Source organism: Plasmopara halstedii, assembly GCF_900000015.1.
Source record: "Plasmopara halstedii genome assembly, contig: Scaffold_816, whole genome shotgun sequence".
Classification (NCBI taxonomy): domain Eukaryota; phylum Oomycota; class Peronosporomycetes; order Peronosporales; family Peronosporaceae; genus Plasmopara; species Plasmopara halstedii.
The window spans coordinates 1,900,528-1,926,380 of record NW_020187732.1 but is presented as its reverse complement, the minus strand read 5'-3'; the positions used below and the strand labels follow the sequence as shown (position 1 = coordinate 1,926,380).

General features: G+C 44.1%; 9 protein-coding genes across 9 annotated transcripts; 5 read left to right on the top strand and 4 right to left on the bottom strand.

The window, feature by feature from the left end:
* Positions 1-378: 378 nt before the first annotated feature.
* On the top strand, positions 379-697 carry PHALS_14332 (uncharacterized protein; the record flags this gene model as incomplete). The annotated part of the gene is made up of 3 exons (XM_024730122.1): positions 379-492; positions 538-581; positions 643-697. 3 exons carry the CDS (start codon positions 379-381, stop codon positions 695-697), a joined length of 213 nt encoding a protein of 70 aa, XP_024580431.1.
* Positions 698-2,810: 2,113 nt separating this feature from the next.
* Positions 2,811-4,323, bottom strand: PHALS_14331 (40s ribosomal protein s2; the record flags this gene model as incomplete). The annotated part of the gene is made up of 5 exons (XM_024730121.1): positions 2,811-2,898; positions 2,954-2,967; positions 3,365-3,489; positions 3,553-3,666; positions 3,738-4,323. 5 exons carry the CDS (start codon positions 4,321-4,323, stop codon positions 2,811-2,813), a joined length of 927 nt encoding a protein of 308 aa, XP_024580430.1.
* Positions 4,324-4,660: 337 nt separating this feature from the next.
* On the top strand, positions 4,661-7,416 carry PHALS_14330 (cell division protease ftsh; the record flags this gene model as incomplete). The annotated part of the gene is made up of 4 exons (XM_024730120.1): positions 4,661-4,756; positions 4,827-4,938; positions 5,003-5,752; positions 5,888-7,416. The coding sequence occupies 4 exons, from the start codon at positions 4,661-4,663 to the stop codon at positions 7,414-7,416; spliced, it is 2,487 nt and encodes an 828-aa protein (XP_024580429.1).
* Positions 7,417-7,691: 275 nt separating this feature from the next.
* On the bottom strand, positions 7,692-8,483 carry PHALS_14329 (uncharacterized protein; the record flags this gene model as incomplete). The annotated part of the gene is made up of 1 exon (XM_024730119.1): positions 7,692-8,483. One exon carries the CDS (start codon positions 8,481-8,483, stop codon positions 7,692-7,694), a length of 792 nt encoding a protein of 263 aa, XP_024580428.1.
* A 1,354-nt stretch (positions 8,484-9,837) lies between these two features.
* PHALS_14328 (Calmodulin and related proteins (EF-Hand superfamily)) lies at positions 9,838-13,242 on the bottom strand (the record flags this gene model as incomplete). Its single annotated transcript, XM_024730118.1, has 1 exon — positions 9,838-13,242. The coding sequence occupies one exon, from the start codon at positions 13,240-13,242 to the stop codon at positions 9,838-9,840; it is 3,405 nt and encodes a 1,134-aa protein (XP_024580427.1).
* A 243-nt stretch (positions 13,243-13,485) lies between these two features.
* PHALS_14327 (uncharacterized protein) lies at positions 13,486-19,704 on the top strand (the record flags this gene model as incomplete). The annotated part of the gene is made up of 3 exons (XM_024730117.1): positions 13,486-13,924; positions 13,986-19,603; positions 19,648-19,704. The coding sequence occupies 3 exons, from the start codon at positions 13,486-13,488 to the stop codon at positions 19,702-19,704; spliced, it is 6,114 nt and encodes a 2,037-aa protein (XP_024580426.1).
* Positions 19,705-19,995: 291 nt separating this feature from the next.
* PHALS_14326 (calcium-binding atopy-related autoantigen-like protein) lies at positions 19,996-23,363 on the bottom strand (the record flags this gene model as incomplete). The annotated part of the gene is made up of 13 exons (XM_024730116.1): positions 19,996-20,061; positions 20,131-20,201; positions 20,272-20,376; positions 20,450-20,558; positions 20,626-20,676; positions 20,744-20,845; positions 21,013-21,078; positions 21,145-21,227; positions 21,284-21,700; positions 21,761-21,943; positions 22,464-22,952; positions 23,019-23,206; positions 23,278-23,363. 13 exons carry the CDS (start codon positions 23,361-23,363, stop codon positions 19,996-19,998), a joined length of 2,016 nt encoding a protein of 671 aa, XP_024580425.1.
* Positions 23,364-23,701: 338 nt separating this feature from the next.
* On the top strand, positions 23,702-24,286 carry PHALS_14325 (uncharacterized protein; the record flags this gene model as incomplete). The annotated part of the gene is made up of 1 exon (XM_024730115.1): positions 23,702-24,286. One exon carries the CDS (start codon positions 23,702-23,704, stop codon positions 24,284-24,286), a length of 585 nt encoding a protein of 194 aa, XP_024580424.1.
* Positions 24,287-25,477: 1,191 nt separating this feature from the next.
* On the top strand, positions 25,478-25,848 carry PHALS_14324 (uncharacterized protein; the record flags this gene model as incomplete). The annotated part of the gene is made up of 3 exons (XM_024730113.1): positions 25,478-25,531; positions 25,596-25,670; positions 25,699-25,848. 3 exons carry the CDS (start codon positions 25,478-25,480, stop codon positions 25,846-25,848), a joined length of 279 nt encoding a protein of 92 aa, XP_024580423.1.
* Positions 25,849-25,853: the final 5 nt, after the last annotated feature.

The following is a 25,853-nucleotide window of genomic DNA, read 5'->3' as shown; positions in this document are numbered from 1 at the left end:
TGCTCGGTCTGGAGCATGGCGGATGCGATGGCCATCTCGACCTCTCTCACCCAGAGCATGCGATTCTCTACATCCTTCCCCGCAGATACCTTAATGAGCGGCTTAGGGCGGGGAAAATGATCCGTCACCGACGGTGGCGTCATATATTGAAATATAGGCGGCTCTGCCGCAAATTTCTCAAAAGAAATTTTGAACAGAAGAGTGTAATTGCCTAGAGATAGCTCTACATAGTAGGCTGGTTTAACAACCGTAATCGTATAATCGAGCGACATTGACTCACAAACAAGTCTGCTAAGGAGGTTCTTGACCGCCTATAACGTTATTTTTGACAACTAACAACCCTTAGTTGTGATCACCAGCTCTCTTGAGAGCAGGCGGATGAAATTTATTGACTTCGATCTCCACTTAAAGCCCTTCCCCATTGCTTGCAACTCCACCAAAACGAAGCATTTAACCCGACAAAACAGTCGACCTATCGGTGAAGAAGTGGAGGTGGGTCGAATAAAATTTTCGCATTGTTAAATCGCTGATATACAGTATGGGCTCTCGACCTTACTAGGCGTTTTAATTGCGTTAGATCGGTAAATTTTAGCTATTTTCGGATGAGAAGACATTTGTTAGAGTTTGCTTTTCGAAATGTAGTCTTTGGGACACGCCACTTCCGCTTCCGTCGCTCTTCATTCCGGATACACAATAGCAGTTGGTCTCAAACTCGTAGCCAAAACGCTATTTGTCATCGTGGAAATCGTTTGCGTAGGCCTTCCTTTGATAGAATTTTCGCGCTGGCGAGGCCGAGAGGGTCGTCGCTTTAAAGTTTATATTTTTATGAAGAGTATAAGGGGGAAAAGAAAGTACTATGAATGACTTGTTGTAAATGTAATTTAATGAAACATTATACGATGGCACTCTATTCTCTGCACTCGGAACGAAATCTTTTGCAGTGATAGTACTGCAAGAGAGACCTTTGTGAAATATGTGACCTGCTATCCTCATTCAACGCATTAAGAAGAATTTTATAAATATGAAAGGAAAAACGGATGAATTCAATTTCAATTTAAGCTGAATTTGTAAATCTATATGGTTGCATTGACTAGCACAGACTTTATACATCAAAACTGCTCCTATACAAGGTACGCGGCGAACCACGTGCACTTGGCAGAACCCGTTGTTTATCCGACAACTGAATCTTAAAATATATGTGTGTCCTTGGGGATGAAATACTAATCACAGTGTAATCTAATACGGAGCGACACGACACGCTTGATATTCCCCGGGTAGGCAACTGGCGATCAAAGTATTGGAAGGGATTATCGTTCGCCTGATGGCGCCCAACAGCTACAAAAACGTGCTGCTAAGACACACCTGGCAAAATCTCAACCTGTTTTAAATACGGAAAGCTGAGATTGCCATAACTCAGTCTAGCCTTAAACCGAGAATCCGCACGCCACGCTGGCGATCTCTGGACTAGAAGGCCGCGCGCGAAATTTGAACTAACGTACTGCTATCTCAATAGGCAAAGCGTTCCTAACACGATAATTACTCTAGCAGCACTCATCGTGAGTGTTTGCACCGCCTAATCAAGCGTGCAACGCGCAGTCAACGACCATTGCAAGCTGGCAAAACTATAATGACTCGATAAAAATATAATGAATCGGTTGGTTTTCGCGAAGAGTTGATAGAAGGATTGTGACTGCTTTTCTTCCAAAAACATAAGTGATTACCATCTTCATTACGGATCTCCGACCTAGTTTTGGCTTACCCTGATTCCTTTTGCGTGCGCCAATTTTATGTAAAAGGCTCGAGTTGGAGATCCCATTAAAAGCTGAACACGACGTTCGATCTATCTTTACCTTACTATTACGGAGAAGATCACTGAAAATCGCAGGGCAGTCGATAAAGCTGTCCCGGGATTTTCTGGAACTTAATAGTTTGACACGAGACGGGTGCTTGCCAATTATTCCTGACTTGCAGTCCAGAGATGTCCGATACCTTCATAACTTGAAGACCTTAGGGACTTGACCTCGGCCATTTTGCCGCTATGAGAATTTACTTTCCATGAGTTCTTAAATGAAAGGTTTTCATTAGATATTGATTTCAGCCCTAGTGAGCTTGTCGGTCACTATCCGCTCGACGTGAGGTTGGTCTGCCCCTCGCTTGTCGACAGAGCCGGCAGATGACGTCAGGGTGTTTGAGAGTTACATCGTCTTTTATCAATGCTTCTCAGCCAAATGACTCATGGGAGCGGGATCACGGAACGGGTTGATATGCCCATTAAAAAACGCATGATGTGTTTTGTCTGTATTTGGGATATTGAGAGTCAAAATCATTTCTTATAGCCGTGACGGTAAAATGTAATTAGCGAGGACAAAGTTGCAGACACTCCGAGAGTAAGAAATCGAATATCATCTTGGTGAATTGATTTTCTGTTAGTTCACAATTCAAGTATATAACGATTCAGGAAGCTACTAATAATAAAGCATGTTTCTATCCAGGAACATTTCACCATGTCTTTTGCTTCTCGTCACTTTCATTACATCCTGACACCTCATCATAGTACTTAAATATGTTACTCCTGAGCTTTGCTCTTTAATCAAAAGACAACACTGTACGTTCACGTTTACCAAGCTAGTCTTTCAACGGTTCCAGATCAGTCGTGCGAAAGGAACATAATACGAAGATGACAAATAATTTTGAAAGGGGAAGTTAAAAAATATATTATTGACGATGGGAACGGAATTGTGCCAGGAAGACTGGACAGTATACTGGAAGGGGCTGTGGCATGGCATGCTGGTATTGCTGCCTGCACTTGCCTACCTCTTCCGTAAGTGGAAGGTGGCAGTAAAGCGAATGTCTGTGGAACAGCCGGTGCCAGGGTAAATAATCCAGTCTTGCGCAATGCTAACATTTCTGACTATGTCAATACTTTTCATGACTGCTCACAGATCGTACGTACCTGTAAATCTCATGCTTTTTGCTAGACGATGTCGATAACAAGACCGCATTTGCATGGTGTTTTAGGTCGTTTATGAATGAGCTTTTCGCGTTTGAGGTGGTACTGGTCGCTGGTGCGGAGCTGAAGGCAGTTCGCGATCAACTCGGGTCTGTTGAGAAGGCGACTCCCGCTGATGATGAAAAGGTTAAAGCGTTGAAAGAGCGCGCTGTAGACGTTGCCACCGTGCTACAGAGAAAATTGGAGACCATCACGCCCATAGTGTCATTTCTACTGGAGGAGACTGTAGTTGTGATTAAGAGCTACAGGACCGATTTAGATTTTGACGTTAAAAAGAAAAATTAAATACACACGTCAATTTCAAGAAGTTTGATTTTTCATGCATTAAGTCACCTAGGGTCGACACCTACGCACCGTAGCGTCACCCCAACGCTTTCCCCAAGCGAAAAATACAAACGAGAGAGGTCGACACCGTCGCACCGTAGCGTTTAAATACACGCTTTCCTCACCCGCTACGTCAGACTCCTTTCCATAATCGTCTTTTGACAAAACACATTTCACAAAAGGACGATCCCCTAGCACCGCACTTATTTCTTAATCGCAGTCTTGGCCAAGAAGTCGGTATGCTCCTGGTAAGGGGACAAGCCACAGGTGTGGTGCTCCCAGAGGTCTGGCGTCAGATACGCGTACGTGGCACGCAAAGCGTAGAACGTAGCCTTCACAAAGTTACCGAGGGTACGAGTGTGACCACGCGCCGAAGTGTAGCAATCTTCAATACCAGCCATACCTAATAGCTTTTTGGGGACGGGGGCAGCACATAGACCAGTACCGCGAGGAGCGGGGATCAAACGTACGCGAACAGAGCCGCATTTGCCAGTCACTTTATTAGGCACGGTGTGGGGGGCTCCGACCATACGACCCCAGTAGCCACGACGTACCGGAACCAGCGAGATTTTGGCCAGGATAATAGCACCGCGAATAGCAGTAGCCACCTCTTTAGCGCACTTAACACCGAGTCCAATGTGTCCGTTACAGTCGCCCACAGCCACGAAAGCTTTAAAACGCGTACGCTGACCAGCCGTAGTCTGCTTTTGCACAGGCATGATCTTCATCACCTCATCCTTGAGCGAGGACTCCAAGAAGTAGTTGACAATCTCACACTCCTTAATTGGCAGAGAGAAAAGATAGATCTCCTCAAGGGAGCTGATTTTGCCCTCTTTCACCAGGCGTCCAAGCTTCGTGACAGGCACCCACTCCTTGGACTCTTCGCGTCCACGACCACGACCACGGCCGCGACCACGACCTCCACGGCCTCCGCGACCACGTCCAAATCCTCCGCGTTCTCCACCAGACGTAGTAGCGGCGTCAGCCATTATTGTAATTCTGTTCTTTTGGGGCGAAATGAACGAATACGTTCTAAGAAAACTGCATTGCTCAGAAGCGATCTTCTCCTCCACTCACTGTGAAGAGTAGCGCGAAGGTAACAGAGTATGTCGCTTGAAACCAACATGTACGATCAAATCTAATTCCTGCTATCTTTGATATACAATTGCTTTTAGAGCAATACTATCTCCAAAATAGTACAGTCTTAGCATTTAATGATAACATCATATTAATGGCAAGTGAGAACAAAATGCACAATACATGGGCACACTTGTGACATCGTAGGGCTCGCAAAAGGGGGCGATCGATAAGAAGCAAGCAGACGCGATGCTGTCAACGACGTCGACACAACACCTGCATCGCAAGGCCACTTCGGCGTTGTATAAACCGCTCCATCTACGGCACTCACATTTGCTGCAACAGGTAAGTCGCCATGTTTCTGGTTGTCGGAAGCCACTACAGATTGCTTATCTGCTTTATTATGTCCATCTAGCGAGTAGGGCAATCTTTCCAACGGAAGGGAATGAGTGAACTGCTGCAATTGAGACAGCATAATCTGGCAATGAAGCGTCAGATGCTACAATCCTCGCGTTTGCATACGTTCTGTACGTGACGGGTGAATGTTATTATGTATGTATAATAGCTCATACAATGGCTCTATTTATACAGTGCGAAGAAGTAACTCAAACAAGTCACTAAGCTGGGCGGTGTGGCTTCATGAGAATATTCCAAAGGGTTTTGGACGCTTTTATCCTAAAAATGGCTCTGGTGGCACGTTCGGAGGCCCACCTAAGACGGCTCCTACATTAGGCGAGAAAGGAGCTTCTGACGTAAAAAAATTGAGCTCCAAAATAGCCGAAAAAAAGCAGGGCGGACGTGGAAGTTCGTCCAGAGGTGGACGTGGCCCCAACGGCAAGGATGGTATGGCTTACCTGGTCCCGCTAGCAGTAGCTGCATTGTTCCTGTCCGACATGGCTTCAATCGACAAACCCATGCAAGAAATTACATACCAGGAGTTCCGCAATAACTTTTTGGAGTTAGGGCGCGTTGAAAAGCTTGTTGTGGTGAACAAAAAATACGTTAAAGTGTTCTTAAACGATTTATCGGGAGCAAGTCAGCCAGCGGGTATGAACTCAGGCCATGGAACCGCCAATGAGTACGTTGGCTGGCATGATAATCACGCTAAGGAGCACCATGAGCATAATTTTAGTGTTGAGTCAAACCGCCAGCCGAGCAGCAGCGGTCGAGGAGCTCAATCGCCTGGCTTTGGCTCGGGTGGTGAAGCTACTGGGCGATCAAACACCAATTCGACTTATTACTTTAATATTGGAAGTGTCGAGAGCTTTGAAAGACAACTTGAGCACGCGCAACACCAGATGGGTATTCGTCCTCATGACTACATTCCAGTGCAGTACAGCAGTGAAATTAGCTTCACAGCGGAGTTACTGAAGTTCTTACCGACGATTCTTCTTATTGGCTTCCTGCTGATGACAGTGCGTGGCGTTGGTGGTGGTGCAGGCGGCGGTGGTGGCGGTCTAGGTAACATTTTTAAAGTTGGCAAGAGTCCGGCCAAAAAAATCACCAAGGAAGACATTAAGATTTCTTTTAAAGATGTGGCTGGTGTGGATGAAGCCAAGAAAGAGATCATGGAATTTGTGGATTTTTTACGCAATCAGAAGCGCTTTACAGAGCTTGGCGCAAAGATACCGAAGGGCGCCTTGCTGGTTGGGCCCCCTGGTACGGGTAAGACGCTGTTGGCGAAAGCGACGGCGGGCGAAGCGAGCGTGCCATTCTTCAGTATTTCCGGCTCAGATTTTATTGAAATGTTTGTCGGTGTCGGTCCATCACGTGTGCGTGATCTTTTCAAGGAAGCTCGCGCTAATGCTCCGTGCATAGTATTTATTGATGAAATCGATGCAGTGGCGCGATCACGTAGCAAGGGAAACTTCTCAGGAGGCAACGATGAGCGCGAAAATACACTTAACCAGCTACTGGTAGAGATGGATGGGTTTAACTCTAGTGAAGGTGTAGTGGTCCTGGCTGGTACAAATCGTGCCGATATACTTGACAAGGCTATCTTACGTCCTGGTCGGTTCGACCGGCAGATCACCGTGGACGTTCCGGATATCAAGGGCCGTCGCGAAATTTTCAAGGTGCATCTTAAAGACTTAGCGCTGGATGGCAACGTGGACGACTTTGCCCGCCGGATGGCTGCGCTGACGCCTGGTTTTGCTGGTGCAGAAATTGCCAACATATGTAATGAAGCTGCTATCGTGGCTGCGCGACGGAATGGTTTGAAGATTACATTTAAGGACTTTGAGCAGGCCACAGACCGTGTGATTGGTGGGCTGGAGACAAATCGGATCATGTCTCCAGAAGAGAAGAAGACGGTGGCATATCACGAAGCTGGGCATGCTGTAGCCGGCTGGTTTTTGGAGCACGCTGACCCGCTGTTAAAGGTGACAATTGTGCCACGTGGCAAAGGCTCCCTTGGTTACGCACAGTACCTTCCGAAGGAAGTGGCTTTACATAGTCGTGAGGCTTTAATAGACATGATGTGTATGGCACTTGGTGGTCGTGCATCGGAGTTTGTAAACTTTGACGGGCGAATCACGACCGGCGCTTCTGACGATCTCCGCCGTGTGACTCAGATCGCTTACTCGATGGTGCAATTGTACGGTATGAACGATCGTCTTGGGCAACTTTCTTTCCCGAAAGAAGAAGGGGCTTACCCGGACAAGCTTTATAGTGACAAGACGTCCGAGGTTATTGATGACGAGGTACAAAAGATCGTGCATAATGCGTACGAGCGGACCAAGCAGCTTCTGAGCGAGAAGCAAAAGCAGCTGCACGAATTAGCAGAGGAGCTGCTGCATAACGAGACCATCAACCATGGAGACATTGTGCGTGTCCTGGGTCCTCGTCCGTTTGGCGGCAACAAGACATATACCGAATTCGTGGAGGAATCGTGGAAAAATGCTGACAATTATGAAGCAGAGAAAGCCAAAGCGGCAAAGGCAACGGATGAAGCGACAAGTAGTGTAGAGGACAACCAGCTGGAAAACGACAATGACCCAAAGTAGTTGGCCAGCTATGGCACCCATAAAGGCAGTTTTTCGCAAATAAATGACTGAACAAAATACAATTGTTTTATACATGATTTGATCGCGTTGCTGTCCGCTATCGCATGGGCACCGGCCTTTGTACTGTTCACACGATGCGCCATCGCTTAGTTATATACACTCGTGAGGAAATATTGTCGTCATCTCACTCTCGTCTCCTTGAAGCCTTACTCATATAAATTCATTATGAAAAATAGCAATTGCAATGATTGCTTGAAACTTTCTCTTTTAAGGGCTCACATTAAGGTCCGGTGCTGGAAACCGTTTCGGAATGTAAAGGCGCGCTCAAGGTGCGATGACAGATTAAGTGTACGAATCACTTCTTTTAACGGCATGCGCGTCACGTCAATGTCATTGATAGCGCACAACACACTGCCTTTTTTGATAAGGCCTGAATTCTCGATAGTGCTCTTCCTACCGTCATATTTGCGGACAAATCCGTCCACAATTGGAATGTTTGAGTCGTCGCTATTTCCTTGCAGCACAAGGCCACATGGCCCAGGCGGCACGATGATGGTGATAAGTGGATTGGCGCGTTCTTTCCAGTCTTCTTCAGTTACGGACTCAACGTCATCGTCCTCGCCTTGTTCTGGAAACAAATAAGAGTTCCAAGCGCGTTTATTTCGTCTTTTTACTGCATCTTCATCACTGATTGAGTCTCCACTGCTCTCAGTGCTGCTGCCCACTGCCAAGCGGGTGGTCAGTAAGTGAAATTTGCTACGAGGACTGAGTGGCGGCTCTTGCAATTTCGCGCGAAGAGCGTTCGCATAATCTTGTGCACTTCCATATCGACAACCGTACGTGTCACCACCTCCCTCATCGTGCGCATCATCTGACAGTGCGTATGTCTCGCCACGACTTAAAAGTAGAGAACTGTGCTGTAAATGCTGATACGTGGGTGGATTAGCGCCATATTTGCCCGCAGCGGCAGCCATACGACCATTTTTAGGATGACCTAAATGGTCGTAGCCGAGGCCATTGAGACCTTGATCTTCTGGGCCACCGCACGAACACAGCGCTGCACCCATTTCTAAGTCTCTCTTGGATCTCGCTTTGGTTTATGAAGTCGAATTTTTAAGAAATAACATGTACTGTATCACTTAGTATTTTCATTGCGATTTTTCAATATCATTAATGGGTTCAAGCAGTTATGTCTACAGTATTTGCAGCAAATGGCTTGAAGCGCCGAAAGTTCATGTCGACGCCACCATACTGACAATAAAGGTACAGTGAATTATGCAGTAAATTGCGTCGCATTGCCAACTGCGGATACAGCTTGCAAACGAGGCATGCTAAATTTCTTGGATTAGCGCAGAAAAGACTTCAAGCTTAGAAGCTTGGTATCCCGTGGCTTATTAATTTCCAGGTTTCCGACAATAGAAAGCCTTGAGAAAGCTATTACCGGTAATACGACATCGAAATTGCCAGCAAAAAACTAAACTTCTTGTGTTCCCAGCGTACCCCCTTTCTCGTAATGATGCCGTAAAATTTTCGCATAGAAGGCAAACTTTCTTTTTTTAGTAACTTGGATAATCAGTCTACTAAGCCGGTTTGAGTACGTTCAGAAGACCTCTGATAATACTGTAGCTGCATATAATTTAATTACCTTACAAGGTGCTCATTTCTATGACGCTCGCAAGTTTTTTTTTAATTTCTAGGCTTCTAAAGCCTATTTTAGATACTTGCCTTTTGCACAAGAAAGCTACCAGCTTAAACCTCGATTTTTGCCATAGCCGAAAACCTCGAATCTTGTAGTTTGACTGTATTCTTAAGATTATAACTTCACACCACCACAGAGAACAGTAACATTTTGGAAAACTAAAGTAGCAGATCGGCGGTTCAACGCTCGACCAGATGAGCCCATGACAGTACACACTATAGCACTACCATCACGGTCGTGATCAAACACCGTTTCTATGCTTCACGGTTTGTGTCAAGTTTTTCTATCCAGAGCAGATCCATTAAAATACGTACGTACACTTAAATCGATCTACTGCTCCAACCATTTGGATCTTTCTTGATACAAATTTGACCAAATGGTTTATAATACGATATGCGAATCTCGCTCTCCTGACGTCAACTTATTAAACTGGATAAATACGTAGAATTTCTCAGTAGTGAGCCTTACTCAAAGTGAGAAAGCCCTACCACATGACTGCTCTTGATTTTTTTTGACACAATAGTTCCACCATTCCTTTCTATCAATCACAAATGTTCACGAAACTTACGTATTGAATCAGCAAGACGTCATGAATATCGCTTTCGGACTCACTGATACCGGAAAAGTGGTAGCGCTTGGGTCGATCAAATCATTTTAAAAATGGTTTATGGTGACAAAATTTTCAAGCGTGTAGGTGAACAACGATCACTATTTTAACTTAATTACCCTTTTTGAGGAGATCGAAGTTTAACTTTTTTTTTCTGAGCTGCTGGCACACTACTTCCGTTTTCCTTGAATGCACTAAATCCAGCGACAAATTGCTTATAATCAATGAATCCCGATACATTACGGTCCAAATGACGGATAACTTTACGAATTTCCATTTCGGGGAGTCGGTAGAGCTTCAATACTGTTCGAAATTCTTTGTATTCAAGCAACCCGTTGCCATTTGTGTCGATCTTGCGAAACGCTAAGCGTAGATCACGAGTTTGGTGTGCCATCCTCTGAGCAAGTTCGCGTTCTATTTCCAAAATGGATTCAATTTCTTCTGGGTCAGTAATCTCTTCCAAACCAGCAGCTATTGTCCTCATTCCCTCATTTGTCATGCCGGAACTGACTCGCAATGAGTTGAATATTAGCGAGAATTCCTTGAGTGAGATCGTTCCTGATCCATCCGTATCAAGACGTCTAATCAAGGCGGAGATATCTTCGTTCCTGACAATACCGTATCTTGTCATAAAATAATGGAATTCTTCGTGATTCAACTCGCCACTACCATCTTTATCGTACTGGTAAAAGGCCGATTCAATTGAATCGTGACAACTTAACACACGCTTTATCCACTTGATTTGAAGTCCTTGAAGGCGTGCACCTTGAGCATGCTTCGTATCTATCGGCGAGGCAGTTGGACTGATAATAACTTCCGGAGTTGAAGCAGTGAAATTTGCCACTCGCGTCTCATTAAAAGTTTTCGCAAAATCCTTATAGTTGATGCAACCGTCTCCATCAACGCCTAGCTTCTTCATCAGCGCAACAACATCTTCTTCATCTTGAACACCATACAGATTCATTAGTTTCCGAAATTCATCACGGGTAATTTTACCGTCCTTATCATGATCCGCTATATCAAAGACTGATGATAATAGCTCATGCCTAGCTAGCGCCCTGCGAATCCATTTCTCTTCGAGCTTCCGTAATCGAGCAACATTTGCCGATCTATTTGTCGCTTTGGTATCAGATGCTGATGGATTACTGGTCGTACCTAACTTGGCGCCTCGCTTGATCACATGCGGACTCACACGATTCTCACCATTTTTTTGGTATTTACCATCGCGAGCTCCACTTTTTGTAATCTTCCCTTCGTTCTGAGCAAGACCTTTCAAATTCTTCTCTTCGTGGCGAGTAGACTCTCCTTCAATAAGAGCCAAACGTCGGACATCAAAGACTGACAAGAAATCTTGAAGTTTTATCGTTCCAGAATTATTTATGTCCAAACGCTTCAGTAGCATTGATATATGTTCCTTGTCTGTCATCCCGTAGCGGGCCATGAATGCACCTACCTGCTCAAAGTTCAATTTATTTTGGACATCGGGATCAAATTCCCGGAAGGCGCTTTCAATAGAATGATGTCTCTCAAGCACTCGCTCCATGAACTGCATCTCTTGATCCTGTTGCGCCGCTAATCGACCCATTTTATTTATATTCGGACTTACTTGCAAAGTTTGCCTCATCTTTTTGTCAAGTCGTGAGTCATCGAGGCCTATACCTTCAGTGCGGCGGTCAGGTGACTGGCGTAACGAAGTGGTTTTATGAGCTGATCCCCTACTAAGATCGTACACGCGAGTAGATTCTTCAAAGCTACCAGAGTTGATATCATCTTTGTCTTCGGTCCTTCCATTTATATTGTTTGTGGATCCTTGCATCATACGTCCAAATTCGTTTAATTTAGCTTGTCCAAGATAATCTTTGAGCTTTTTGGAAATAGCCACTTCATCGCTATCTGGCGTTCGTGAAGGTTTTTCCGTTTGAGCAAACCCATGTGTAGCTTCTTGCAAGCTTATCGCCCCATTTTCGTCGAATTTGGTTTGAACATGTAATGAGTCGACAGCATCAATTTTCTTAGAATCATACCCATTCAAATGTTGTCGAATGTCATTTAAGTCAGCTTTTCCGTTTTCGTGGAAATTGTACAGGCCATTGAAAGCTTGAGAACGTGGAGGCAAATCAACGGAAGGTTCGACCTGGTCGGAAAATTCTTGGGCAAATCTTGAGTAATTTGTAACCGCCCTCTTATCTCCATCCAGATTTTCATTCATGATATTGATTTTTCTATCAATGCCAACGCTATTTTCATATTGTAGGCGTCGAAGACGGTCCTTCTCCTGTTCCTCCACCCCTTCGCAAACATAATTTGCTGACTTTACGATATTCTCACTATCGAATTTCATAGGCCCACTCTGCTGCTGTTCTAGCCCCCTATTGCTTGGTTCCTGAAAACAAAGTAGACGCTTGATGGTATAGAATTGTATCTTTTCCTCTCCATCAGGATCAATCACTTGCAATAATGCGGAGAGCTCAGCCACCTTTAGCTTGATGCCGATTCCAATCAAAAGTGCCCCAAACTCTTGGTGGTCCAGACTTTTGCTGCCGTCCACGTCAAAGCGATCAAATTCTGCCCGTAATTCAACAAATCCATCAGTTGGCTGCTTCGATCTTCTAAACACGTCTTTAAACTTATTCTGCACGGTCTCTAAGATTTGTTGTATATCTGCCTCCTTACATATTTTTTTATCGTCTCGCCTCGATAAATCTAGTCCAATTTGTCGCTGCATTTTCTGTGCATTTTCGATAGTTGTCAATGATAAAGGCAGTGCTACAGTCTGCGCGGGAGCTATAGAAATCGGTAGAGGTGGTCGGTAAAATAACAGCCCGGAGGCAAATTCGTCGTAGTCAACTGTTCCAGAGTGATCTCGATCAAGGTAGTCAATAATGATTTTAGTTTCGCTTGGTGCAAACCCATACTTTGCCATAAAGCGGTCAAACTCTTCGTAGTCAAGAAAGCCACTTCCATCGCTGTCATATTCCATAAAAATTTCTCGAATCGATTTATCGTGTCCCATGACTCGTTGACGTAATTTTGTGCGTATAGCTTCCATCGGATCCTGTACTGCCAACGTGTCACTGTGAACGGCTACTTTATTTGCTTTTTTATTGCTCAAAACCTTCTTTTGTTCCGGGAATTGAGCGAGTTGCTGTACTTTTTTGGGAGAATTGCTCTTCCTTGACGAATAATTTTGTTCTACACTCAGTAATTCCTCGCCCATGAAAGCGTGAAACGACACACTTTGCTCTTGAACGTCCAAATGATGTAACAACAAGTCTGCGTCAGTGTCTGAGAAATCGTGGTCCCGCACTAAAGCTCGGAATTGCTGCAGTGTCAACACACCAGCTCGTTCTCTGTCATACCGCCGGAAAACATCCTTGACGCTTTTTGTGTCACTGCGGAGAAGTACTCGCTCGAGAAGCTTGCGGTGTAAGTCTCGTGCATGCGTTGGAGTGGAGCCAGCTTGTAGCTTTTCACTGGCTGAAGTCATCACGGTGGACTGAGACAGTTGTGACCGTAGCATACTTGATAAAAAATAGTGCTACTCAATTTAGCACAAGTTGAAGCCAGTGTGCTGGAATTCTGATTACACATCAAAGCAACCATTTCTGATTACTGTCATTGTGTAGATTTTCTCCTGTGACCAGTAAGGAATGAAAAGCGATAAATTCCGACATTCATGTTACAATTTTATTGGTGCTTTATTTTCTGTCAATTCAGATCCACAAAAGCTGCGAAAGGTTGCACAAAACATTGTGTCAACAAAATGGTAGCAGGGGAGACTGCACGCTGGCATCATAAATGGGTTGTCTTTCTACTGGTATTAGGATGGCTATTTCTTTATCGATACCGAGTCATGGGCTACCTACTTTCCAAGGCTATTGCGTATCAACTTTCGAAGTCCCATTTGCGTAATTCCATGGTCTCCCCAATAACTGTTCGAGTGGAACGAGTGTCACTACAACCTTTAAGATTTATGAATATCGAGCTCAGTAGCCGTGGATCAACATGCTGGCGCATCGTGTTGACGAAATTGGAGGTGCAGAGTCATGTCAAGGAGTTTTTCGAATCGTTTGGACATGTAAAAATTTGCATCTTGATTATTGATGAAGTCATTGGAAACGTAGACCAAATAGATGACAAAGTGTTACGAGCTATCCTGATGCCAAACAAAGTGGTGGCGAAGAATGCAGCACAAATGCGCTGTACGTTTGTGAGGATTTGTTCTTTTTGTTGATCTCATGCTTACTTTGTCGTTTTCGTTAGCCAAAGTAAATCCAGTTTGCTATCTTCGTTTTGTTGACTTGAAAATAGTGAACATTCGACTTCGTGTCGACTGCTTGAAGAGTACGACAACATTGCTGTGTCAAGGTCTATACGTTGGAATCATAGACGTATTTGTAGCGCGAGACTTAATGCGATTGAAGGCGCAGGCGAATTCTTTAATTATTCAGAGCGCTCCTCAAGCTGATGGAAGAAATCTGACGAATTGCCAAAGTGACGGTAGTGATGGGCTGCGTGTACAAATTTCTGAAACTTCTGCCGTTTTAAGTCTTGATTTGCGGAACCACAGTTTCCTTGGATGCAAGTTGATTGGATATGACGATCACACAGCAACAATCGTTATGTCAACAGCATATCTAGAGCAAACGCTTGCTGCAAGAAACGAATTGTTTCGAATGGGAGTCGTTGCTGCCAGTGAAGCAATAATGGATCCATTAATCAATGATCCGAGAGATCATAAATTGAGCGCAGCAACTTCATTAGAGGTTGAATTAAACGACTTTCATCTTAGCATTACATTTATGAATGAAGTAGATTTCAGTCAATCCATTCCACTACAACTTCTCGCTGATATTCGCAAGATTTTTTATCGAAAGAAGCCTGAACCGCGGATTGATGTCGGCCTTAGTAATGAACTTCCTACAGATCCAACAACCGATGCGTTAAGAATTCAGGTCGAAGTTTCGGTCCAACGTGTGCAAGTCCGCACTTTAGCCTCAAATCAAAATATATTATCTTTGTGTTGCATCGAAGTACAAGCGAAGCAAACGACAAAAACACGTGGTATACTAATGGGAACAATTGTAGAGGTTAGCATATCGTTGAGCCATCAAACGGATGAATGTCTTCGCTATTTTCTTGCACTTCACGAACGTCTGCATAGAAGTCAGATTGAAGCGAAAGAGACGCTAACCCATACTTTACTGCGACATCAAAGTGACGGGCGACCCGTCTTGCCTAATAAAAGTATTCAAATCTATTGGGAATCTGAAATTAAAGTGACAAAGTGGCTGTTGTCATTCAAAGCTTTTGCGAAAGATGGTGCAACACATGATCTGACAGCTAATGGATCAGCCGCCTCTATTCAAACTCCACTAGCCCCCGTTCTTCGAGAAGATGGTTGTTTGTTTATCAAGCGCTCCATCGTGCTTCAGCGCGTTTCTATCGAAGTCCAGCCGAGTGGATATTCACCACATTTGGCTGTTTTAGAAGATGTAAAGCTGACACAGACTGCATCTGTGGACCCATCAGAAACGACAAAATCACTTGAGACGTCTGCTCATGTCAAATTTGTTTCGATAAACCACTTGCGCTCAGGAAAAAGCGATGAGTTTTGTCGATTTCCAGCACTTTATATAGACGACTTTAAAATCAGTCGATCGATTAAGGAGACGACCGAAAATTTGGAAAAAGATTTGGCTATTTACATGGACAGAGTTGTCATCAAATGGCACTACCAACATCACAGAAATTTTTTAATCGAGTGGGCAGCGATTGAGACAATAGTCAGCCAGCTCGAGTTGTTACTTGTGAAGCCATCGGCAAAAAATCAAAATATGACGAAAATCTTGAGCACAAATATATTCTCGAAATATATAGCAGTAGATGTGACGGAAATTTCGGGCATAGCACCTTTGTCTTCTTTCTGCCTAGTCGAAACCAAATTGAGCCATCGAGCTACGCGACTATGCGCCACTGTTGCATTGAGTTCGACAAACGCAAGTGTCCGTTGGGGTGAAATGCCATCTGTGATCACATTTGTTGAGGCTTCTATCCAGCACAGACACAGTCTCGGGAGGCAACGGTACCTGAGCAAAGTCCCCATTCAAAGCGATATTCGATGCGGCTCAATGAAGATGCACCTTCGTCCAAATAGTCAAATGTTACTACTGGTTATACGCATTGACCAGATGATAGCCACTTCATCTGATAAACATCATGAAGCTAAAGAATCTTCGGCTCACGGCATTTCTTTCGTTTGCGGGACTATTCATATCGATATGGAAGAATCAAACGAATACAATGGTAGTATTGAACTTGATTCGTTTGACGTCAAAATGACGAGATGTACTCCACGTGAAACAACTGAAACGATGGTTCGTTTATTGCAGTGTTTAACGGAAGACGGGCTTGCTGGGCGATCATTTGAAGAAATGGTTCAACAAGTCCAACTACTGGAAGGAACAGTGTCAGCATCAACAATATCAGCTACAACGTCTACGGAAAAACCGATTAAATTACAGAACACTAAAATTAATTTCGCAATCACAGACGTAGAGTGGAGCAGGGTTTTAATATGGGACAAATGGTCGACTTTACCGCGTTCCACAAGCTTTGACGTGAGCATCTTAATTGAAAGGATTGATGTTATGATCGAGAAACAAACCTTCTACTCATTACTACGAGTGCTTCCTATTCTCCAACAAGCTCTAGATACAAAAGGTACACAAACGCACGAAATCACTGAATCGGTATCAAAGCAGCCGAATTTTCTCCAGCGTTTGATCGGACATATAGATATAGCATTCCAATATGCAGATCTCAGCTGTCCACTTGGTGATAAAGACGTTCGAGATCAACGAAGTGGAAGTAAGCTTACGCGTGTGCTAGTAGGTGAGCTGGCGTTCAACTTGCGCCAATTTCAGACATTGGGGTTCAGATGCTCGCCACTACGTGTGATTCTCGAAAGTGCCGACCAGAGAGACTCCGATGATCGATATGCTGGCTCATTGCAAGTACTCTTTGTGCCAAAAATTACTGCTGGTGCAGTGATTCACTGGCAGCATCCAATTCAATGCGTTGGACAGCTTCAATATGCATTGTCTTTAGACATTTCAATCGGACACACAAACGTATATGAGTCACCAGTGTATGTCCCGATAGCGGATGAAGCTCTTATGTCTTTGGACTGGGACTGTGTTGTCCCGTGGTTGGTTGAGATTTTGATTGACGATGCTTGTAACGACCCCATTCAAAGTGCAACCAAGAAGTCTCCAGAGATAAAGCAAACTCGATGTGTGGGGGTGCAATGGGACGTGTCGGTGCAATCTATTCAATTTGTCTGGTGGGATACAATGACGCAGGAGACTGGTATGCTTATTGTCGCGAACGAGTTTCTCACACATGGTGTGGTGAGATTGGATGATCTTTTTGACCTGGAACAAGAAAAGAAAAGTCAGTGGAAACTTTGGGAAACTACAGTGTACCTTCATCTACTCCGAGGATATCTGCTTCACGCTGATGACGACGCTGATATTATCGACAATGATAGTCCAGCGACTTTACCATTTCGATCAGAGATCGCATCCAACTTCTCAATGGAAACAATTGGTACCAGTTATCGGAACGCCTACACACCAAATGCCGACGAAGATTGGGAAACTCTAGACGAACAAGTCACCTCTATGTTTGCACCATCTACAGTCACTCTTTTTGATAAAATGCACGACACCTTTGAGCCGATTGATTATGATTTCAGTATTGCAGACACATTCAATCTGGCAAAGTCAGAGCCTTCCGTCCAAAGACTTCCGATGCTGCATGTTCCACTCTCCATACGTTCGTCATCGTCAACGAGTCCTCGTCTTAAGTCGCCTCGGTCAGACAAGAATTGGATGCAGACTATCAAGAATCGATTATCGCGGCTAAAGCGACGGTCTGCTTCTATGGATAATCTGTTTCTAACAGACGGATCTTGTCCGATTCAAGTCGACGCTATGCGGCTTCTGTGGACGCTTCAAACTCGAGACAGTGTGTTTTACATGGTGTCGACTACTATTAGCAGTCTTCGACTTCTTCTGGACGCAAAGCAATATTCTGGAATTGAAGATGGACAACGCCGAACTGCAAGATCAGCTTCACTCTCACCTTTGCGACGAGCAAAAGGGAGCAGCTCTAGATCTCCATCTTTGGTAGAAACGGGGTTCGAGATCGACCATGATTTCAATGCTAAGATTACTACGCGTGAGAGTCGTCGAGGAAGTGCTCGAGATACGCTATTAGAGTTGCTGCAACAGGGAAAATTGGGTGTGACTCAGGATGTTGACCTATCGTTAATTGTGGATGAAGAAACTGAGTCAGCTCGGGCAACATTTGGTGAAGATGCGAGCGATTGTGATGATTTGAAAGCTACAATTGCGATTAAGGCCTACACTGTTGATATTCACGATGTTCAAATTAATGTTCGTGAGGAAAACACACGAAGTAACGTGTTATTAGCATCAAAGCATATTCACTTTGAGATTGGTACAGATGTGAGTGACATGAACACGATTGCAAATCTTACATTTGACAATGTGACCGCTCACGTGGCTCCTATCGATGTCGACATTTCAGCAGGTGTTTTGTGGTACTCCCATGCAGATGTCGGATCTCCGTCTGCCCCTGGTTCAGCATTGTTAAAGCAAATTATGGAAGAATGCAGTTTGACGAGCTCTTATAATCACGCGGAAAGCACCGGTATCACAAGTACCTTGGTTGATCTGTCCTTTCTAGAGCTTTCTACCGATCGACATCAATTTTACCAGCTCATAAACGTCATTCGACATGTTTTGCTTGCACCTCCTTCCATTGCTAGACGAACAAATCGCACATTTACAACAAGTACAAACTCGATCAACTCGACCCAGCAAGTTGAAGAAAGTGATCTTTCAGATTGGTTACCACCAATCGCCACCACAACTTCGTTGGCGGGTTCGACGTCGATCAAAAAGCTCCACGTACTGCTTGAGGAGGAACTACGAAATCGCGAGATTCGCACGAGAGGCACAATGTCCCGATCAAAATGGGCAATGACAGCAGTGAAAGCAATCACGTTTAAGGTTGTTGGGATGCAGTGGAAATTGCGACTGAGTCCCGAGCTCACCGATGCTGATCACGAGTTTGTAGGAATTCGTATCCAAGGCTTCACCGGATGTCATTCGTATTTTACAAACCACTGTACAAAGCTCACATTAAATCTTCAGTGGCTTGAGATCATCAATCTTCATCCAGGTCCTTCATCTGCTGCTTTCAAGGACTCGTCTGCAGTCCTAAAGGCCAAGCTGCTGGTCGATAAACGGTTTGAGAGTGCAGCTACAGGGATCCAAAAAGGAATGCTTGTAGTTCGCGCGGAAAGTGGCCCCATTGTACGAATTTATGGGCAAAAATTACGTGTTCTGGAACTTCTTGAAGTCAGTATGTTTCCAGAAGTAGCCAACATTATTGTCATCCAGCTCGCCGCCGACTTTTACGAACTTATTTACAAATTTTTTTTTGAAAATATTACGCCAGCTTCTGCCAGCAGTCAGAATACAGAGCTCTTTTTCGGTCAAAAGTCTACTTTTGGTCCCGTTACATCGAGCAGTATGTCTTCACTTAGTCAAAAAGGAGCCACTTCTCCCTTTGCTAAGTCACGAGCACCGCAAAGCATATCTTCCTCTCAGAATACATTTAATACGCTACGAAAGAGCAACTCAGCCGGACCGACCAACAGCATGCAAACAGAAAGTAGCACTCTTAGTACGGCACAGACATCACTCGAAGAAGTACTTGATGTAAGTGAATCAGCTGCTACGGATGACTTTGAGTTGTTTTATGTCAAATACGTCCGGGTGGGAAATGTTCGTCTACAAATCAACTGCAATGGCTTTTTCGTTAACCTAAGTCACTTCGATCTGGAGCTGCCACCTTATGTTTGTCAAAGCAAACTTTGTACAAGTAAAAAACTCCTTCAAAAGTTTGAATCTCATTTGAAATGGTACATTACCAAAGAAAGCGCATCGTCAGGGCTTTCTCAATTCAAAAACAAACTACTTAAGTGGACACCGTCGTCTTCGTTAGCAGACGGGAAGAAAGACAAAAGTAACAAGAGACAAGAGGAAGATACGGCAGCAGCAAACGCCCAAGTGTTGTTTGGTCCCTACTCTGGGACATGAAAATTTGGTGATGTAGTGCCTTAAAAGAGATCTGCCACAACGCTTTGTCGTACCAATTTAGCAAAGTGACGCCGTATCTATGAAATGCTATCGATGCATTGCTTGATGCGCTGAAGAAAGTGAAATGCCCCAGTGTCTCGAGGCTGACGAGCACAAATTTTACAACTCAGTTTCCATGAAATATTGCCAAATGAGGGTTTAAAATTGACTACCTCAGTAAGCCCGCTGTCTTTGCGAGTCTGCATCACCTCAATAAACTCTTTTGTCGACAAATATCCATCACCTGTTGCCATAAGAGTCGTCAATATTGTAATTTTGAGAGCTGAGTGTAAAAAGGTAATAAAGCTACATACCGTTCAAATCAAAGAGCGTGAACAAAATGTCAATTAGCAGAGGAGTAACGGGTCTCGTGTTCTTGCTTGCACGCACGGCAGCTCTTGTAGCCCGCTGAAATTGTTCTTTAGCGATTATTGTACATGTTGTAAAAAACCCAAGTTTCCAATCTATAAATTACAAATTGCAATGAGGTACCTTTATTCACACCATGAGCTTGCATCACGAGGTCCATAGCCACTTTGAGTTCGTCCAGGTGCTCAAGAAAAATGTTGAAATCCATAAATTCCTGTTCTGTGATGCATCCCTTCAAAAAATATCGCAGTTTCGTTATCTAGAACTTGTTCTTTTACTTTGAAGTGATTGCAACGAACACTCAAATGCAGCAACAAGTCCACGCGCTCAATCCACTTTTCAATGTGACGCTAGGAATACAAACCGAGCACAAAAATTAGTCGAATTAAGCACTTATACAGACACACATTATCAAACCTGGTCAACATGCGAGACTAAGAACATGCCAAATTCACGAGGCGAAAGCGTCTTGTTGCCATCAACATCATACTGCTCAAAGTAGACGTTTGTAAAGGAAAACTTTTGAAAATATCAAATGAAATCCTAAAATGGCATATACAATTCAGTAAAAAGGATATTTGAATGCGCATGATCTCCTGCTTCAATTGAAGACGAAACGAGCAGAAATCGTCGTATGATAAAGACTTTGTGGCAAATTTGCCAAAAAGATGCTGAAAAATCGGCACCTCATCGTCATGAAGTCTCCGATCTTGTCGACCCGCAGGTGTGCGCAGTCGCATCAGTGCCATGATCTATCACACATATAGAAAGCTTTCTAAGAAGTCTCCTGGCGCCATAAAATAATTATATTTGTTTACCTGTTTGAACTCTCGATGATCCAGTTTACCGTTATCATCTGTATCAAACATCTTAAATGCCAGCTCAAACTGCCGCTCCGGAACTTAACATATCATCTATTAAAATTGTACATATTACTTATGAACAAAGGATCCTCACTCGCAAGCAATGTTCTCAAGAACATGAATTCAGCGTAATTAATCAGGCCATCACCATCCGCATCAACCATATCAAAAAATGTTTTAGGACGCTGGGGACCACCGTGCATTGCCACGAATTGTTCGAACTCTGCGTTTGTGACTTGAAGAGTCTTCAGCGTCTTGATGTGCGTTTCAAAGTCTACGGACTTTACTTCTTTGAATTTAAGCAATTCTTTAACTTCCTCAACTGATGCATTGGTATTGTCGATCAAGAGCTTTTGTACACGTCGCAAATATTCGTCCGAAATGTCTTTTGAGCACTTCGTGTTGCTCGCCTTGGCATTAAATTTTGGGTTTTTCGAGGCGATTGGAGCCCCATGACGATATGTGTAAGGCGTCACAGCTCGTGCAAGATCATCTCTAGTCATATAGTACTCTTTATCGAGCTTAACACTCGAAAAGTACTCAAATACGCGCTCAGGGGAACTGAACTTACGTAATCGATTCTCATAACTGCCCACAGTGCGCTCCGTAAAAGTCGGTTTGTCATCGATGGTGGCTTCTAGACGAGAAGTAGACCAGCTGCATGCTGCGGAAGAGCTGGCTGCTGCTGCAATGGCTGCAACTGCTGATGACGAACGCACTGAGCGTAGTAGTAAGCGAGACATGACCTTGACCACTTTTATGACAAAATTCAACTCTCAGTTTTAAGAATGAAAATGCGATATTTTGAAATTTGTTTAGGGCTTTTTTATGAAAACATAAACATCAGCATTCATGTTGCTGTGGATACATAATTTGCACATTCCAAATGGGGGGAAGGAACGTTGGAGTCAGTACCGCAATTGTACTAGGAGACAGCGACACAAATGGTAAGCTAACGAGAGCCTTCGCTAGTCGTATCACTTTTAGTCGATCAAATAAACAATTTGCTCCGAGCAAAAAAGTGTAAAATTCTGCCCCAATTCTTGAAACATTGACACATCCAATATCGAGCATAATTCGCAAATTATGATACCTTCACGAAGTCATGGCTTCCTCATTCAATCCTATTTCATCTTGAACAGTCTTAACGCACAGTCGTTTGTGCAGCTTCCACGCTGCTTTCTGGCAAGCCCGCGAGCAGTACATTACATCTCGGCATTTTGAACACTTTGCTAAATTTGTACTCGGAGCGTGGCAATTATCGCAGGTCGTACCATTGGTCATCTTAAGCCAGAACATCGTGTCTTCCTCACTTGGGTGAGTCACCCCATTCGGATCGTTTTCTTCATGACAGAACACGCTCTCGCATGGAGCATAGAATTCCCACTTTTCGGTGTGGTGCATGAGATTCTGGCCAACACATCCAAATCTACTCATCAATGAATCTAGTTTTCTCGACTTGTCTTCTTTATATTCGTTACTTAAATTCTTCGTGCTTGCAGGAACAAATTCCACCGCAAATTGAGCCACGGATCCATAGTCTGCCTTTTTCGCGATCGAAGATAACTCTTGCGAAATAGCAAAATCACTGAGACTTCGCCTATGCTCAGCTTCTTCAGTCTTCGGGCGAGGTAAAAATTCCGCGTCACCCAATAACAAGCAGAACATTGGCTTGTCATTGGCTGGCAAAGTCTTTGCGTGTTCCACTACCACTTGAAATGACTTATATTGATTACACTCGCTATCTTGATCACCTGGAGGAGCTACGTATAGGAAGACCAAGTCTGCTTCCGTTAGAGTAGACACAATGTCAAATCCCATCAACTCACAAGCCTTGATCAACTGTTCTTGAAATGCTGGGAAACCATTACCCTCGATAAAGACCTTATTACGTGGTTTTAAGACGCCAGATTTTAATGTGTGATTGTAAGCCTCCATCCAAACAGCGTATTGGTATAGCAGTCGACAGCCAATGCCAGTGATGCGGTGTGCTGCCTGCCGAAACTCAACTTCTTTCCTGTTCAGAATAAAACATTAGACAGGCGGCAAGAACATTGCGACAACAGTACAAGTCCTATAGACTCGCACCAGGCGTAATCGTAGCGCATGAACACATTGGAGGCTATAAGACGCTCGCGCCACGGCGCCAGTGCAGAGGGTGGTGCTTCTTTCATTTGGTGTTAAATCGATTATTCGAGAAGCGATTCTGAATTTCGAGACATGCTGAAACAGTCAACTTTGTGAGACACTGAAGAGATGATTGTACGCGATGTCAACCGAACTAAATACTTTTGAAAGATATAAATAGACGTCGCCCCACCTATTGATTTGCAGCATCTGTAAAACAACCGTTGACAGCTTAAAGCTAATCCTGTTGAGGTGGTCATTTTTTAATTATCTACGTGTATTAAACAGACTTTGTTGGTAAAGATCAATGCGTTGCTTCAACAACGGAGGCGTGTGCGGCCTCAACACCCAGGCAGGTTATCTTTTTGAACGTAGTCAGGACACAATGCGACAACGCAGCTTTGGTCGCGCCCGGGGCATCACGGGCACTCCAGTCAAACGGTCTCGTGATCAGTCCAGTGACAGTGACGAGGGAGCTCCGCATTTCACAGGGCTGAGACACAATCGGCGTGCAGTACTGGATGGATTAAAGCGAATGAGAGTATCGTCACCCTCCGATTCACCCAGAAGCGACGTTGATGCGAATATGACGGACGAAGAGGCTGCAACTGCTAGAAGCACCTGGCGAGCAAACAAAGCGATCGTTCCTGCAGCCCCTGAAGCAGGAAAAAAGAGACCGTTAGCATTTTCCACATCAATTGGCGTACGACATCCGTGGAAAATGATGCGTCAAGGGGATTGTATGGGTGATGAACCACCAATCGAAATTCCAAGCGACGCTTCTTGTCGTGCTATGGTATTATTCGATCCCTATCAGTCGTTTCCTCTATCACCAGTTCCTCGAGTCGAACTTGTGGAAGACGACAAGTTTACGGAAACTGATGTGTCAGAGAGTGAGGACGAACGTTTCGTGCGGTTTGAAGAGTTAACAGAAGATAACGACGAGCCTGTGGACATGGAAATGGATTGAAGCGCTAGACGTACGTGTTGCTCCCTCGAAACTAATTTACAAAACCCTTTTCAAAGCTGAAGACTAGCACATCTGTCGTCCACGCAAGTCTGGTAATTTATTTAGCAACTTAGTAGCTCATGAGCTAATTTTTCAAGTCATGACAGAAATTTCTCTAAAACTTCATACCGTGTTTTTTAGCTTAAGATAAACGCCATAGCTGCGCGTAATTGACGTGAACAACGATAATTTCTCTACAGATCGTTCTCTCCTGAGTCTACATCGCCTAACGCATTCTGGATGAAGTAGGAGACCAGATAATTTCGCGACACGCCTGCTTGCGGCATGGAATTTCTATTGCTGGTATTTTAATACTAAAGGCGCTCATTTATTTTTGATGTGCAACAACACTATTTAGAGGTGCTATTACTCTGTTAAAAATATGCTTCTTTTACTGGGTAAGTTTATATCTTTATTAGAAATAGAGCGCGCGAAGGTCTTGTGACAATGTGGCGTTTAAAAAAGTGTACTGCAGCCGCCAAGCTCTTCAAAATTAACTTGCGCGCTTTGTCAGTGTAAGCTGATAAACCGACGAAGTCAGGAGGATTTGTCTCGTTCTGCAAGCATCTCTAAGGAGCTACGAGAGCAAGACAACAAGTAGAGACTACCGACCATAACATTACTGACCCTTTAGTGTTCGATGAGATTTTGCAATGAGCTGCATGTTAGAGCCAGACAAAGTGGCTCGAGACAGCTGTACTTCGTGAAATGAGGTCCAATCAATACCTATCAGAATGCTGCCACGTATTATTCTGCTCCAATATTAGTTGAGATTCTGCGTCAAATGGTGATGTGCTCCGATGTTATCTTACGTCTTGCACAGAAGTAGCATCCACGGTTCGATTTGACCTTGGAATTTGCAAACGAGCAATTTGAGCACTGTGAACCAGCTCTAGTTTATATAGGAATGTGTCGAAATTTGTAGTCATCCTCATTGACAAGTGTCTTGTCTGAAAAATCGGGCACGGTGTGCGTAGCTCACGCAAATGTGAGCGTAATTATCGTGGATATTTAGCCTCGGTAATGCTTTGCTGAACTAAACAACAGGGCGGTGTAACTTGTGCAGAAGGTGAATGGGGCCGGGGCTTCGTAAGTTACTCGAGTCATTCTCATAATAGAACACATCGCCCTTCTCACCGCGGTCGCACAGGGATGTGTCCTTTTGAGCCGTTTAGCGCCAAGGGAATCGTCGAGGGTGAAGATTTGGTGCTTGTAGATCTCATACTGAAGTGAATTCATTTGGATTCGGGACAATACTTCCGGTATGCAGGGTAAACTGAATCTTGCTCTTGTGTTCTACATAGAGCACATTTTCCCCTCGAAAGCCCGGTGGAAAAAGTTCTTGGTACGGGCACGAGTCACTGAAATAGTAGAATGTTGATTTATGTACTGTTAACATCGCCTTTGAAAGAGATATCCATATTCAAAAGTGCTCTCCTCGCAAAGTTTTCAAGAGCGCCACAAAAGTTATGACCGTCGGTCGCCGTTCCAAATCATCTTCAATTTATTACATCATGCTGTGATGCAT